The sequence below is a fragment of the Elgaria multicarinata genome, chromosome 9 (genome assembly GCF_023053635.1).
Source record: "Elgaria multicarinata webbii isolate HBS135686 ecotype San Diego chromosome 9, rElgMul1.1.pri, whole genome shotgun sequence".
In the NCBI taxonomy this organism is placed as follows: domain Eukaryota; kingdom Metazoa; phylum Chordata; class Lepidosauria; order Squamata; family Anguidae; genus Elgaria; species Elgaria multicarinata.
This window is the reverse complement of record NC_086179.1, coordinates 100,023,151-100,040,538: the sequence shown is the minus strand read 5'-3', so window position 1 is coordinate 100,040,538 and position 17,388 is coordinate 100,023,151. Positions and strand designations below refer to the sequence as shown.

The 17,388-nt window shown below is 41.2% G+C and overlaps 1 protein-coding gene across 1 annotated transcript in view; it reads left to right on the top strand.

Moving 5' to 3' along the window:
• Positions 1-17,388, top strand: part of DYRK4 (dual specificity tyrosine phosphorylation regulated kinase 4) — a 113,906-nt gene that overhangs the window by 50,860 nt on the left and 45,658 nt on the right. Inside the window, exons 11-12 of the mRNA XM_063133436.1 lie at positions 5,503-5,643; positions 10,718-10,856. Coding sequence (XP_062989506.1) covers positions 5,503-5,643; positions 10,718-10,856 — 280 coding nt within the window. The remainder of the gene's footprint in view (positions 1-5,502; positions 5,644-10,717; positions 10,857-17,388) is intronic.

The following is a 17,388-nucleotide window of genomic DNA, read 5'->3' as shown; positions in this document are numbered from 1 at the left end:
TAGACAAAAAATGGAAAGGAAAAGAATGGAACAAAAGCTGCTAGACTTTGATAAAAACAATGTTAGATTTGCTCTATGTTAAACAAAGATACTACGGATTTGATGGAAAAGGATCAAGAATGTTAGCAAATACAGGGAAAAAAAGGAAAACTAGCAACAGAATTGTAGCTTTAATAACTGAGGAAGGATCAAGAACATAGTGCAAATGAAATGGAGAAAATATTAACTAAATATGAAAATTTATACAGGGAACAAATATAGACAGAGAATTTATAAACAACAAGAAAATAAACAACAAGAAAACATTAGTAAATGTGGACTATAAAATTTTTGCTACTACGTAGGCAAACATCTAAAGACAGTGATAGGGAAAATAATCCATCCTGCCCAGTTTGGATTTATTCCAAAAAGGTATACAGCAGATCCTGTTAGTAGACTATATAGTGTAATCGCTCAGGCAAAAAAATCAAAAAGACCACTAGCAATTCTGGCTGTAGATCTCTGTAAGGCCTTTGATAGTGTAAACCTAAAATTTCTATTAAATATTTCACAAGTATATAAATGCAGCCCAAAATTCTCACATATTTTACAAACAATCTATGCTCAAACATCAGCGACAATTAGATTTAATAATACAGAAACATCCCCCTTTAAAATTCAATCTGGTAGCAAACAGGGATGCCCTCCACCCCCCATTATTGTTTAATCTGATAATTGAATCAATGATAACATCAAGGGAGTGCCAATCAAAAATCAAACCCATGTAATAAATTTGTATGCTGATGACATGGTACTTATGCTAGATAATCCCAAAACAAGCATAAGACATATCAAAAAGGAACAAGAACATTCCCAGAAAGCATCAGGATTGAAAGTCAATTACACAAAATCAGTTTTGCTATGTTACAATATACCTCCTTAAGATCAAATTGACATGTCTTGTCTAATCAACTAAGAATCCTATTAGTTCAAAAGTCATTTCATTATTTAGGAGTCCAAATTTCAAAAACTACAAACAAATCCCTCCAATTAAATTATGGAAGAATCTGGAAACAAATATAGCAGATATTAAAAGATGGAACAAAATGAACCAGACACTATTGAGCATAATATTGGTTATAAAGATGATGGCGGTGCCAAAATTTACATACTTGTTCTATGTTTTACCCACTGATATTGCACCAATTTTTAAAAGAATATGGCAATCAACAATTAACACATCCATCTTTAAAAGTAAAAGACCCAGGACACCAAACAAATTAAGTTATAGGAGAATAGAGGAAAGAGGATGGGGAATACCCCAATTAAAACTATATTATGAAGTAGGGCTGTGCAGGAACCCCCAATCCGCCTCAGAGGCTGATCCGAAGCCCCTGAAGCAGCCCCAATCCACCTCAGGGCTGCCTCGGGGGTTCCTGACCCACCTCAGCACTGATGCCAAGGTGAAACTCAGGCCCTCTGAGGTGACTTGGAGTTTTCTGGGTGCCGGCTGCACAGACGGCACCCAGAAAACTATCCACACTTACCTGGTGCCTCCGCCATCTGCCGCCGCAGATGGCGGAGGCACCAGGTAAGCCCCCTTACCCACTTATCTGCTCCACCATCCGCTGCTGCTGTGGTCTTTGCATCTGGCGGCTTCCACTGCTGCCAACGCATAAGACTGCAAGTAGGCCGCGCGGCCTACTTCTCATCTTATGCGTTGGCGGCAGTGGAAGCCGCCAGATGCAAAGATGGCAGCAACGGCAGAGCAGGTAAACCCCCTCTCCCCCCTTACCTTCTCCACCATACGCCACCACCATCTTTGTGTACTGTGGCTGCCACTGCCACCAACGCATAAGATAGGAAGTAGCCTACTTCCTGTCTTATGCATTGGTGGCAGTGGAAGCCGTCAAACGCAAAGGCGGTGGAGCAAGTAAGCCCCCCTCCCTCCATTCCCCACTTACCTGCTCGGCCGCTGCCACCACTCTCTGCATCTCGCAGATACCTAGGGTGACCATATTTTGGAAACCAAAAAGGAGGACAATATGGTCGCCCCCAAGGGGGCATGTCCACCCGAACATAGCCTTGGTCACAAGTCTGATTTTACAGCACACATTTAAGACAAATCTGTTCTACATAACATCTTAATGTTAGAATCACTGAAATAAAGAACAAGTGAGAGATTCAATGTATCTGAAATGAACTTCACTCACTCCTGCTTTTGTAGGTTTTGCTGTACTTTGAAGCTTTTGCTATACTCTGTGTGTTACATTCTCCCCTTCCCTCAAATATCTTTTCTGACTGTATCTTCACTCATTGCAAGCTGCTGTTGTTGTTAACAGGGTTTGCTACTGCCCCCAGATCTGTTTCAAATTTGGTATGGCTAAAGCTCTACCTAAAAGCTTTCATGGTGCCAACTTTCAGCTCTTTATCTTTAAAAATGACAGTTTAAAAATAATAATTTTAAAACCTCATTTTTAAAAAAATTCCTAAAAAATCAATGGGTGAACGGATCTGTTTCAAATTTGGTGTGGCTAAAGCTCTACCTAAATCCTATCATGGTACAAAGTTTCATCTCTTTATCTTTAAAAATGACGATTTAAAAAATAATAATTTTAAAACCTCATTTTTTAAAAAAATCCTAAAAAATCAATGGATGAACAGAACCGTTTCAAATTTGGTATGACTAAAGCCCTTCCTAAGAGCTACCATTGTGCCAAGTTTCATGTCTTTATCTTAAAAAATGACGGAGTTATAAGCATTTTGTTAATTCCCATTAGAGCTGCGCTTTGAAAAATAGCCGGATTTCCCCTCCCCCTCCCGGATTTGCCATCAAAAAACCGGACAAATCTGGGCAAATCCGGTCATATGGTCACCCTAAGATACCACTGCTGCCAGTGCATAAGACAGGAAGTAGGCCATGCGGCCTACTTCCTGTGTTAATGCGATGGCAGCAGTGGAAGCCACTGGATGCAAGGGCGGCGGCAGCGGCAGACAGCGGAGGCAGGTAAGGAGACTTACCTGGGGGGGAGGGGGGCCGCCTCCAAAGCACCAAGGTAGCCCGAATCTTCGGAGCCAATTGGCTTTGGCTTCAGGCCACCGGTTCGGATCCGGTTCAGGAGGGTCCGCATCACCCTGATCCACTTCGGATTCAGGGTTCGGACCTGAGGCAGTGCACAGCCATATTATGAAGTCACTTAATGCTTAGACACTTAATGTCTATAATTAAGGATTCACAAGACAAACATTGGGTTTGTATTTATTTCAAGATACAGATCTCACATTCATTAAAAAAGAAATTAAAAAGGACATACAACAATGACAACAACGACAACAACAACAACACAAGCATTATTTCCATGTTAAAAGTCTGGAAACACAAAAAGGAATCACTGATGCCTGGTACTAATTTGTGCACACCCGGATTTTCACCTAAAAGAGAATGATAAATAAAAAGGCTTTAAAAGACAACTAATTGGATAGATTAATGCATTACTATACAGACTTATTACCCATGTTTAGGACTGTCTGGAGGACATCATTGAGGAATACAAATATTACATGGTTAGCGTGGTATCAACTATCCACATTTATTAGAAAGCAGTACATGATACAGCAAGGCACCAGAAACTTCACAGAGTTTGAAAGAATGGTAGTTAACACAGCAGAAAAAGATAAAGCGCAAATAACTACTCTATATAGATTACTACTTAAACTGGATTTAGGATCACAACAAGGGCCATGAACTTGCTGGGAATCTGACTGGGCTATTAAAATAGATCAAGAATGCTGGACAAAAATGTGGGGTAAATTTCCTTTTAAAGCCACGTCAGCTAAATGTACAGAAATATCGCTTAAAATATTTCCAAAATGGTACTTAACACCATCTAGAATAGCAATGATAGACAAGTCTTAATCACCATTGTGCTAGAGAGGATGTGGGGTCTGGGGATCCTATGTTCACATGTGGTGGGACTGTGAACATATTCAAAGATTTTGGACGGAGATTTTTGAAGAAATATCCATCATAATGGAAACAACAGTAATAAAAACACCGGAATTGGCATTATTTAATAAATGTGATGGCCAAAACCAAACTATATTACACAAAAAGCAAACTGGGGCCGTAGCTAGACCTAAGGTTTATCCCAGGATCATCCCGGGTTCGTCCCTGCCTGAGCGCTGGATGCCCTGTGTGGCACTTAGATGAACAGGTTTGACTCCACGACAATCCTGGGATAAACCTTAGGTCTAGCTATTAATAGCAGCACGTATGATGACAGCTAAATGCTGGAAGGAGGCAAAAGGATTACATATAAGGAAGTGGTATGGTATAATGTGGGAAATACCACTCTCAGAGAAACTTAAGCAACTTTTTAAGGTAGGATAAAAGAAAAAAGACAGTTTTGCTACAGAATGGTCGTGTTTTATTACACACACAAACAAATCAACAGCATTAGCACGGGTTCCAACTGCCTTTAGCAGCATATGGTTAAAATAGTATATCTGGAAAATAATAACAACAATAATTAAAATAAATAGCCTTGATTGGGGATCTACTTTCCCAACTGCCTAATAACCAATGTAGAGCTTCATCCCACGTACCCATTTCCCTCGAATTATCCCCATAGCGTAAAGCTGTCATTGTTGTTGCTAGTTAAATCACACACCGGGTAGCGGTGCTCCTAAGATCTTTTACAACCCAGGAAAAGGGTTTAAGGGGGGAATGTAAAAAATCATTTAACAAATCAATGGATGACCCAATCTGATGCAAACTTGGTATCCTGAAAGCCCATCTTAACATCTATTACTGTTCCAATTTTGATGTCTTTATCTTTAAAACTTACGCAGATATAAGCATTTGTTTAATTTGAAGTTTAAAAATCATCTGTCTGCGTTCCCAGTGGCTGCTCAGATAAGGACAAGGGAGTATGTTAAAATTAGCCTTGGTATTGTGGGGGAGTAAGAAGAGTTGTTCTTTCTGCTATTCTATTTTTGGCACTTCTTTTAGGGAAGCAGAGCAATCACAGCAGGATGCATTGGAGTACTTCACAATAAAAGCAGATTATAAAGTAGAAAACATCGGAGTCCTTTGCATGTAATTCGCAGTGAATGCACAGTATAACGCTGGTGTGATGAAGCTCATTAAATAATTTGTACTGTGTGTTTATAGTGTTGGATTGTGCAGCATTTTCTTATTTAAAAACACACATATATGTGAACTATTTTCCCTTGCATGTATGGTTTCTGTATTATGTTAATATTTAAGTTGGTTTTACATTTGCATTTTTTTTTTAAAAAAAGAAATCAACAAGGAAACAGTTGAAAACTACCAATGGGTTGTTCAACTAAGAAAAGTCAGATTCTGCTGGTGTCACGTTAATGTTTTGCAGTATTGTTGTGCAGCTGCACTGAGAACTCTTAGTGCAAGAGCTCTTTTCAACAGCATGTATGAACAATAAGGCAGAGGAATGATCTAGCTTCTTGCATCAGCTTGTGTTTTCCCTCTTCCCTGGTATTTAGATTTCACAATCAGGCCTTGGTTGAAGTCAATATCCTCAATGCTCTACGGCAAAAAGATGAAGACAATGCACACAATGTCGTCCACATGAAAGAATATTTTTACTTCCGTAATCATTTCTGCATTTCCTTTGAATTGTTAGGGTAAGGCATTTTTTCCTATCTAAAATTACAAAGAATCTTGTCATCTTAAAGACTAAGGGGGCGGCTACACCAGCCTGTATCGCAGTCATCACTAATGGACCCCATGCCGTTTACCTGCTTCCGCGGTGATCTCGGCTCCATTTCTCAGTTTTCCTGGAATATCCCTGACTGCTCTTGTTGTAGTTTTCCTGGCTCTTTCGCGTCCATTCTGAAGAATGTTCGCAAGGTCGTTGCTGTTCGTCGCAAGTGCCGGGCTCAGCAAACAACCAATCACTTGTGAGAGGCGTGTGCATGGGTATCGGATGTGTGTGGAAGTGGACCTCTCTGTCATTTTTGCCACATGTTTTTGTTTGTTTTTTATTATTTTTATTATTTTATTTATTATTTTGAAATACAAAGAAAGACAAGCAGACACTACAAAGAAAAAAACACCAAACATACAAAATTAAAATAGACTTCCAATTTTCTCCACAGCAAAAATATGTAACAATATTTTCCTTTACTCTATAATTACTCTATAATTAGTTCCCCTCTTTCTATTATCTTAACGTTTTCTTCTTATTTGTTGAATTCGCAGATAAACAAATCATTTAAAAGTGCTCTAAAAGCACTTTCCATTCGGTTATAAACATAGATATTGACTTTTCTCTGATTATTGACATAGGTTTTGCCACCTCCGTCAACTCCAGCATCTTCACTAGCCATTCATCCATTGTAGGTAATGATAACCCTTTCCACTTTTGTTCATTTAATAGTCTCGCTGCCATTGTCATAGATAAGAATAAAGTTCCATAGTTCCTTTCCACCTGATCATCCATTAAACCCAAAAGGAAATATTCTGGCTTCAATTGTATATTGTTCTTTAATAGCTTTTGGATTAGAGAATGAATTTGTATCCAATTTTTTTAGTTGTTTTACAAGTCCACCATATATGATAAAATGTTCCTTCTTGGTGTTCACATTTCCAACAGATTTTCAAGGCACCTTTATACATTTTTGCCAATTTTGAAGGGGACATATACCATCTATACATCATCTTATAAAAATTCTCTTTAAGACTAGAACTTAATGTAAACTTTAAGCCTTTTGACCACATATTTTCCCATTGTTCCATTAGTATGGCCCTGTGGGGAAGAAGAAAGAGCAAGGGGACAGGAGCAGGCAGAAGAAACATCATGGCCTGCTCCTGTTGAACTCTCTCTCTCTCCTCCCCCCCTCCCTCCCTCCTGAACTCCTGTTCCTTGTGTGTCATGTCTTTATTAGACTGTAAGCCTGAGGGCAGGGACTGTCATTTTTGCTAAGTGTAAGCCGCTCTGAGAGCCTTTTTTGGCTGAGGAGCGGGGTATAAATATGATAAATAAATAAAATAAAAAAATATGTTATATCCATTTTTGCCATATGTTTTAGATGGGTATTGGCATGTTTTACTGCCAAGTGTGCTTTTTTTTAAAAAAAAATACAAACATGTCTCTGCACAGGAGAGTATATTCAACAGAGTGCATATCCCCCCATGTGTTGCTGCGTATTTGTGCTTGTGTGCATCCCTCACGAGTCTGCCCAGTACCCATCTCCCTAGGCCCACCCACTTCTAAGGGTATACGTGCGCAAGCACTGTAACGGGTCACATGTGTTACTGCAACGGCACTCCTAAAATAATAGAATCATAGAATAGTAGAGTTGGAAGGGACCTACAAGGCCATCGAGTCCAACCCCCTGCTCAATGCAGGAATCCACCCTAAAGCATACCTGACAGATGGTTGTCCAGCTACCTCTTGAAGGCCTCTAGTGTGGGAGAGCCCACAACCTCCCTAGGTAACTGGTTCCATTGTCGTACTGCTCTAACAGTCAGGAAGTTTTTCCTAATGTCCAGCTGGAATCTGGCTTCCTGTAACTTGAGCCCGTTATTCTGTGTCCTGCCCTCTGGGAGGATCGAGAAGAGATCCTGGCCCTCCTCTGTGTGGCAAACTTTTAAGTATTTGAAGAGTGCTATCATGTCTCCCTTCAATCTTCTCTTCTCCAGGCTAAACATGCCCAGTTCTTTCAGTCTTTCTTCATAGGGCTGTTTACAGACCCCTGATCATCCTAGTTGCCCTCCTCTAAACATGCTCCAGCTTGTCTGCATCCTTCTTGAATTGTGGAGCCCAGAATTGTGGGAAAGATCAGTTGTGTATGCCCTGTGAGCGCTGATCGCGGAAGCTGGAAAATTCAAAAGCAGCCCCCTTCCGTTGCTGCAGGTGTAGATTCACCCTAACACAGTTACTATGGCATAAGCTTTCATGGATGAAAGCCCATAGTTTGGTGATATGCTGAGAATTCTCTATTAAAAATAACTTGTCATCTTAGAATCATAGAAACATAGAATAGCAGAGTTGGAAGGAGCCTACAAGGCCATCAAGTCCAACCCCCTGCTCAATGCAGGAATCCACCCTAAAGCATCCCCGACAGATGCTTGTCCAGCTGCCTCTTGAAGGCCTCTAGTGTGGGAGAGCCCACAACCTCTCTAGGTAACTGATTCCATTGTCACACTGCTCTAACAGTCAGGAAGTTTTTCCTGATGTCCAGCTGGAATCTTGCTTCCTTTAACTTGAGTCCATTATTCCGTGTCCTGCACTCTGGGAGGACCGAGAAGAGATCCTGGCCCTCCTCTGTGTGACAACCTTTTAAGTATTTGAAGAGTGCTATCATGTCTCCCCTCAATCTTCTCTTCTCCAGGCTAAACATCTTCATGGCACTGTAGTTCTCAGAGTTTCCTTGAAGAGAACCATTAGTACTAGGGTGACCATATTTTGGAAACCAAAAAGGAGGACAACATGGTCGCCCCCAAGGGGGCGTGTCCAGTACCAAGGGGGCATGCCCACCCAAACATAGCCTTGGTCACATGTCTGATTTTACAGCTCACATTTAAGACAAATCTGTTCTACATAACATCTTAATGTTAAAATCACTGAAATAAAGAACAAGTGAGAAATTCAATGTATCTGAAATGAACTTCACTCACTCCTGCTTTTGTAGGTTTTGCTGTACTTTGAAGCTTTTGCTATACTCTGTGTGTTACATTCTCCCCTTCCCTCAAATATCTTTTCTGACTGTATCTTCACTCATTGCAAGCTGCTGTTGTTGTTAACAGGGTTTGCTACTGCCCCCAGATCTGTTTCAAATTTGGTATGGCTAAAGCTCTACCTAAAAGCTACCATGGTGCCAACTTTCAGCTCTTTATCTTTAAAAATGACAATTTAAAAAATAATAATTTTAAAACCTCAATTTTTTAAAAATTCCTAAAAAATCAATGGATGAACGGATCTGTTTCAAATTTGGTATGACTAAAGTCCTTCCTAAGAGCTACCATTGTGCCAAGCTTCATGTCTTTATCTTAAAAAATGACGGAGTTATAAGCATTTTTGTTTATTCCCATTAGAGCTGCTCTTTGGGGGGGGGAATCCGGATTTCCCCTCCCCCTCCCGGATTTGCCATCAAGAATCCGGACAAATCTGGTCATATGGTCAGCCTAATTAGTACCTTCTCCCATAAAAGCAAACCGTTTGCATTGTGTGGGAGAAAGTAAAGAAGTCATATTTGATGACTCCATTGAGGTATGGCCAAAATGTGTCCCAGGGCTCTAGCACTGGTCACCAATCACTGAAGCAAAGGTTATATTCAACCCTCAGCTGAAGATGTTCCCAATTTAGCTCATTCACTTTCTCCCACAAAAAGGAAGAGCTGTATCATAGGAGGTAATTGTCTTCTCCTTCTCCTGTAAGAAACTTGTAGGAATGAGTTTGGGATGTTCACCTACCTTCTGCAAAAGAGGATGATGCACTGCACTGGATTCCGGCATCCCTTAAATGATGATCTTCAGCTGAACCTTCTTTCGGTTCACTTGCATATTACAAACACATTCAAGCAGAAACATCCAAGGCTACATCTTGACGTCGGCGCTTTTGCACCTCAAGCCCCCAAATCCTTGCATTCGTGCTGCATGCGAGGAAGCGCGCCTCCTCGCATCCCAGTTTGTTTGGTTTTTTGTTTGTTTGTTTTCCTTTACTTTGAAGGAGGCATCACGCCTCTGTCTGGGCAGATGGCACTCCATCAGGGATGGCCATCTGCCCAGAAGCAGCTCTGGAGCAAGGCGACAGAGGGCAGAAGCTGTTGTTGCCTAGGGTGATCCTATGAAAAGGAGGACAGGGCTCCTGTATCTTTAACGCATAAAAAAGGGAATTTCAGCAGGTGTCATTTGTATATATGGGGAACCTGGTGAAATTTCCTCTTCATCACAACAGTTAAAGCTGCAGGAGCTATACTAGAGTGACCAGATTTAAAATAGGGCAGGGCACCTGTATCTTTAACTGTTGTGATGAAGAGGAAATTTCACCAGGTTCTCCATATATACAAACGACACCTGCTGAAATTCCCTTTTCTATGCAACTGTTAAAGATACAGAAGCCCTGTCCTCCTTTTCATATGGTCACCCTAGTTTAGGGCTCTTTTAAGACATTGGGAGATCCAGGCCAGATCTACACTCAGCAGGATAGAACACTTTTAAAACGTTTTGAAGACTGCATTGGGAGTGTGTCCTGGGCCTCAACAATTCCAAAGGAAGTGAGGCAGGTGGCTACCAGGAGGAAGGCCTTCTCTGCTGTGGCACCCCGGATGTGGAATGAGCTCCCTAAGGAGGTTCGCTTGGCACCTACATTATATGTCGTTAGACGCCATGTGAAGACCTTTTTATTCTCCCAGCATTTTAACGGTCTATAAATAAATTTTAACTTGGTGTTTTAAATTTGTAATTTTGCATTGCTGCTGTTTTTATCTGGTTGAGCTTTTATATTGTATTTTATATTATGGTTTTATACTGTTGTTTTATATTTTGGTTTTAATTTTTGTGAACCGCCCAGAGAGCTCCAGCTATTGGGTGGTATAGAAATGTAATAAATAAATGAATAAATAAATAAGGCTGCAACCTTTTGTTAACAAAACTGCTAGCCTGTAGAGCTAAGTGCCTTGGAACATGTGCATTTCATTCAAGTTTAAACCTTAGCAGAATAAACTGATTTTAATGTACTTTCTCATCCCACAGTATAAATTTGTATGAATTAATCAAGAAAAATAATTTCCAAGGCTTTACCTTGGGTTTGATTCGTCGATTCACACAGTGTATTTTAAGATGTTTACAATTGCTCTACGCAGAGAAAATTATCCACTGTGATCTAAAGCCTGTAAGTACAGTCTTTTAGATACCAAGAAAATTATAATACAGTGTACTTGGGAACTTAAATATTGTCATGAAAGGAAAAACATTTTCAAATCTGCTAGAAATTTTTATTTCATAGGTTGGTAATGAAATTTAAGTGTCAAATTGTATCCTCAGATCTGTACAACAAAGCATAAGGTGAAAAAAATGTCCTAGTTCTAGTGATTATGCCTCATATGTACTATTCCTCATATTCCTCATTTCTGCAACAGTACATACTTTTTAAAATTTTGTAACGTTCTTGGTTTATCATCTTAACCACCATGTGAGAAAATATGGCTAATTTTAATGCTTCTATACATTTTGGATTAATATTGACTCCAGATGGTATAATATATACATATATAAAGCTTTCTCTCCCTTAATTTGTGCTGCTTCATACTCCATGGATTAAATTCAACATTACTGTAAAGGAAGTCAGGATTCACCTGACAACCCTGCAAGGTAGGCTCCTGGACCAAACGTCCTGAACTCCCCAGTTGCCCACCTCCCTGCCCTGTCCACAACCGAGATGAGCCAGATGTTCACGGGAATAAACCACAGACACACATTTAGGGACCAAAGCAACTTTATTGCAATCACTAAAACTAACATGTAAGGCCTTGATCATAAAACAGTCCCTTAAAAAATAGGAAGGGGAAGAATAAGGGAAGGGGGAAGGAAAAGGGGATGTGGACAAGGAAGAGTGAGGAAAGAAGTGAGGAAAAGCTCTAATACTTAGCCACTACCCCAAGAAGCATTCATACGACCCCACACCCAGCCGAAATCCGGCTGGCCTTCTCCAGAATACCCACACAAGTTAAAACATAAAAAGCCTTTCTAATTCCGGGCAACCTCCGTGGTTGCCACGGACCTGACCTTCCCACTTGACATATGCATGCACCACCAAGGAAGATGAAGGAACCATCATGAAGCTTTTTATCACTTTTTGGGACCCCTGGTCCCATGACCTGAGTAAACCAACCAGTGCCCTTCCTGGGCTATAGCCCACCCCATCCCATAGGGGCCGAGCCGCCTCTTTTCCCACAGCTGAATCCCATTAGTTTGTGCCAGTGGGAGTCGGACTGGCTCGAGACAGGAATGACCTTGGCTGGCGGCCACCAAAGCCTGGCACAGCCAGTTTGAACAATAGACCATAGATCCTACCTAGGGCAGATCTTGCACCCTCATAGCAACAGCAAGTTAAAGGTACAGATTTGCACCCCTGTCCTTCACAATTACATGAGAGGAAAAAAGGTGTTTTAACAACCTTGGGTGCCATCAGCAAACTTGGACACTGCTCACTCCTAATTCCAGAGCATTTATGAACAAGTTGAAAAGAAATGGTTCCAATATTCATCCCTGTGGGACCCCACTATTTACTTCCCTCCATTGGGAGAATTGACCATTTATTCCTACTCTCAGCTTTCTGGTCTTTAACCAGTTCCTGATCCATAAGAGGACCTCTCCTCTTATTCCATGACTGCTAAATTTATTCAGGAGTGGACTTGGTGCTACCTTTCCTAACCTGTGGAATACATTTTAGTTGAGCTTCTATTATTGTGCTTTTGAGTAAACTCCATGCATTTCCCAAGAATTTAACCCTCTTGATTCCCCCTTTCAACTTTCTTTTCACTAGTTCCCTCATTTTAGAGAAGTTACCTTTTTTGAAGACAAGAGTGAATGTGTTGGATTTCCTGGGCAATTTCCCACTTAAGTATAGATTGAATTTGATAGCACTGTGGTCACTGTGACTGATTGGTTCAACAATATTTACATCTGGTATTAGGTCCTGGGCAGGACCATTTAGGATTAAGTTCAGCGCTGCCTCCCCTCTGGTCAGTTCCATGACCAACTGTTCCAGGGCACAGTCATTTAGGACATCAAGAAATTTAGCCTCTTTGTCATGACTGGAATATGAATTTATCCAGTCAATGTGAGGATAATTGAAGTCGCCCATTATTACAACACTTCCTCGTTTGCAGGCCTCCCTGATTTCATTCTCTATCTCAAGGTTACTCTGAGCATTTTGAGGTTTCACTGAAATGAATTAGGGCCAAATTAGATGTTTAACGAATGAGTATAGCATCCAGTGGTGGTTAGGATTGATAATTATTGGAACTGCAGCAGGCAGGGAAAAGAGTTTAATCCCTTCCTTCCATGCAGCCATCTTGATAAGAATTGCTTCTCCAAGGCCACTATTTGCACTGGAGAAAAGCTCTCCTTATATTAGTGTCATTTAACGCCATGACTGATTTGGCACTTAGATCTCAATGGAAGTGAAATGGGGGATAAAACAATGAGGTCCAAATGGTCCCAATAAATGAAAACTCACATTTAACATAATACTTGATGTTTTATATTAATGCAACAGTTAATGTAAGAAAGCTTTAACCATTCAGTGAATGTTTCAAATCACTCTGCATCTTATGACCAAAGAAAGATATTCATTTATTTAAATTTATTTATTTATTCCAGTTATTTATGTGCTGGCTTTTAGGATACAAATCCTACCATGGCAACTTAAATTAACATCAGAATAAGAAAATCACAATAAATGATATTAAATTTTACAACTCATCAGGATCTTTCCCATCGGGCAGCAGGAGAAAGATGACCCTGGAACAAAGAGTGTCCAGGGTGAACAGGGCCAGGGGTCTGGTGTGATCTTCCTCTTCCTTCCATCTTCTAGAATTCTTTCCCCAGAGATTTTTTAAAATTTGAATACGTATTTATTGAATATTTACTGTACCTATTCTCTGTGTGTTTTATCTTGAGGAGGGTTCACCTTTAAAGAAATATTTTAAAATAAATAAATAAGGCTTGTTAATGGCAGATTGCCCCGTGCCCCTCTTTGGGGAGGGGGGAGTACAGCTGTGGCCGGCTCTTCACCTGCCCTTCTCTCCATCCCTCTTCCATTTTTTCCTATAAGGCAGTTGAAGGTAAACATATTTGTCATATTCACACATTGACCCTCCACCCCCTGTGCATTTGAAGTGATATACAAATTTCAGAATAAAACAGCAGTAAAAGCATATTAAACCTAATATGTCATAAGAAGAAAATAAAACAGGAGTCAGAGCATTTGTCACAATATAATCAGAAAGCAACATTACAAATTGAACAGAATAGTCTTCATTCCCTATTAGTCTGCCCTCCCAAGGGGGGAGGAGTTCCACAAATAGGGTGGTGCCACAGAAGAGGCCCTGATTTGAGTGCCCACAAAACTCAGCTCTCTAGGTGGCGGGACATGTAACTTGGCTTCTCCCAAACTATAGGGAGATTATCCCGGCATTCCGGGAGAGATGGGGGGAAGATCTCACAATATTCTGATCGTGAGATCCTCCCCTTTGTCCACATGTGAGCAAAGGAGGAAGGAGGGATATTGCGCCCACCATTTTCTTCTCTTTTTTAAAGAAGATGAGCGCATGTGCACTCCAACAAAAAAGTATGTTTAAAGCACCCCCCCAATCCTGCTCCCCCACAAGCCCCGATGGACATGGAGCGCCTGAAGAGCTCCATGCCTCGTGCCTGTTTTCTGCCTCCTCATGTTTACTTGTAAGGAGGTGGAACAAAACCAGAATGGGCGGCCACGATCCTGAGACCGCGGGAAGAATCGGGTCTTCCCAGAGAGAAGTACTTATCCATGGGACTTATCCATGGGAAAACCTGTGCTTGTCCCCCCTTGCCACCGGGAGTCCCTGTGCATCATTTGGACGCACAGGGACTCAGCCATGACCAGCCCGGATTTTCAGGCTAGTGTAGAAATGGCCTGTTTCTATCACCCAATTATCTTCCCATTACACAGATCAACCAAAGCTTTGATAGCATACAGTAGCCAGCTCTAGCGGTTATAAAATCTCCCAGGGCATTCAGGAATCTCTCAAGATCCCTTAGTCTCGTGGGGGGGGGGATTTAATAGGTTCCTCCACAACAAATCTAAATCCTGTTAAGTTGTGATCTGTCTATGGCAATATGGTTCTTCTGAACCCCCGACTCACAAATAACTTTCATTTTGACTAACAACAACAAAAAATCAAAGGTTTGCCTTGTCATATGTGTAGAGCCAGATATTGAACGAGACCCAAGGTAGTCTGAGCTGCTCCTAATGAGGGGGGCTTGGAGGCGAAACCAACACCATCTCCAAGACCACTTCTGCTGGCTCAGGCAAGCCACAGACATCTGAGCCACAGGGTAGATGGTACACTAAAAGCATCTCTATCCTGTCTTGCTTCCCTATTATGAGATGCGCACACTCAAACCTTGGAGACCACCAGACAGGGTACCTCAATAGGGGAATGGAGTTATAAAAGATCACCGTGACTCCACTTCCCCATCCATCAGATCTCACCTGCTGATGCACCCAAAACCTGACAGAGAAAAGTAGGTCAAGTTGACCCCTCCATCTTTCTCCAGCCTAGCTTTAGTCATACATGCCAAATCAGCCTGTCTATAAAGGACCACCTTTATTGCTACCAAGTTCAGAGAGTGATCAGTCATACATGGGGATTAATAACAAAGCAGCTCTTCTCATTATAAGAATCTATAGCATGAGGTTACATGTGATAAGCAAGGCACTACTTGGCAGTTCTTTAGCACAGGCAGTTCTTTAGCGCAGGCAAGGCCTACTAATTGGGTTTCAAAGGGCTCATCTACACCAAGCAGGATATTCCACTATGAAAGTGGTATATAAAAGGCAGGAGCCACACAAAGCAGCATATAGCAGTATGAGAGTGGTATATAGTATGGCCTTTGCTAGACCTACCAGTACATGCGCGATGGAGGAGGGGAGAGCCCGCGATAGTCGCACTAGTCTATACGTCAGGCGCAACAAGGTCAAGAAGAGACACGTCGCGCCCGGCATTTTGTTTTTTTCCTTAAATGGCCGGCTGTGCATGAGCAAAAAGGTAAGGTGTTTTTTAAAAAAAAAAAATATTTTCCCCTGCTCCCCCACCCTGCACCCTGTGTGTGGCTCCTGGCTATGCACGAGTAATTGCACGGAGCCGGGAAAAGCAGCAGAAATGGGCCACACGTTTGCAGTCACGGGCTCACCACGGGAAAAACCAGGCCCAAAGTGTAGGGCTGTATCCCGGGGCCAGGCAGGGACAGGCGGTTTTGTGAACCGCCCAGAGAGCTTCGGCTATTGGGCGGTATAAAAATGTAATAAATAAATAAATAAAATGTAATAAATAAATAAATAAATAAATAAAATCCCTGCCTGAGCCTGGGATCCCCTGTGCGTCATCTGGATGCACGGGCGATCACGTATATCAGCCCGAGATAACCTCTGGTCTAGCAAAGGCCTGTTTCAATGGGCCCCAATAGAGGTCAGTGCACTTCAGTACTGCTATAAAGTAGTAGTGTGGCTCCTGCCCTCTTTCATAGTGGAATATCCTTCTTGGTGTAGATGAGCTCAAAGGGTGTTATGTCCAGCTCATATGACCTTGGAATGTCAGCTCATTACAGCCCCCAGATAAGGCACCTGAGGTTCTCATGAGATCACTGTAACTGTGCTTTGACTCATCTTTCCTATGACACAAAGGAATGCTGCTGACTGGTACAGGGGGGAAACAACCGTTTGCTAGCTTAGAAGCAGAATCAGCCATTCACCCAGAAGCCTTTGCAGGCAGAATGGTTTGCAAGCCACTGGGCCATACAGTATAGCATTACACAGCTGCAGCCACTCACATGCTAATAGTTAATGTCACATATATAGGCTGCTGTATGTGGTAATGATAAGTGTATTTGCCACATGCAGCAATAACTGTGAGCCACATCACATACTATAAATTGGGATTAGCAGTTAAAAGTTAAAGCAAACAAAAGATTGTAGAGGATCTGCTGGTAAATTTCTTTCTCCTGGGGAGTGACAAATATAGATGAAATTCAGTAACATTAACCCTGGTGCTGGGTTTATTTATTTAATTTTGCTTTTCTTTAATACCACTTTTGTTTTAAAAACAATTAAAAGAAAAGAATATCAGTGTTAAAATACTGAAAGCAGCGAATTAAAAAAATCCCAAAATCAACTGCAATTTATCCCGCAGTGATTGGCTTCCTAAGGGAAGGGCATTATGCAGTGTTGGTGCCAGAAATGAGGAAGCCCTGCTTTCTGCACCCACCCATGGAACTTCCAACAGTGGAGAAGCTTGGAGAAGGGCCTCAGATGTTGACCACCGAAGTGTGCAGAGAGTCATATATGGATTGTTATTGGATTGTAAGCCTATGCGGCAGGGCCTTGCTACTTACTGTTTTACTCTGTACAGCACCATGTACATTGATGGTGCTATATAAATAAATTAATAAGAAGAAAAAGAAGGTGGTACCTAAAACAGCAGAGATTGCAGCTTTCTTTTTTTAAATTTTTTTTAATTACAATACTTAAACATACACCATTACAATTAAAAGAAAACAACATACTACATAAATGTTGAGTAACATTAATATTATATCTATATAACATAATCAAACTTAACATATGTGCACCCCCGCCACCTCGGAATTATTCCTGATTCCAA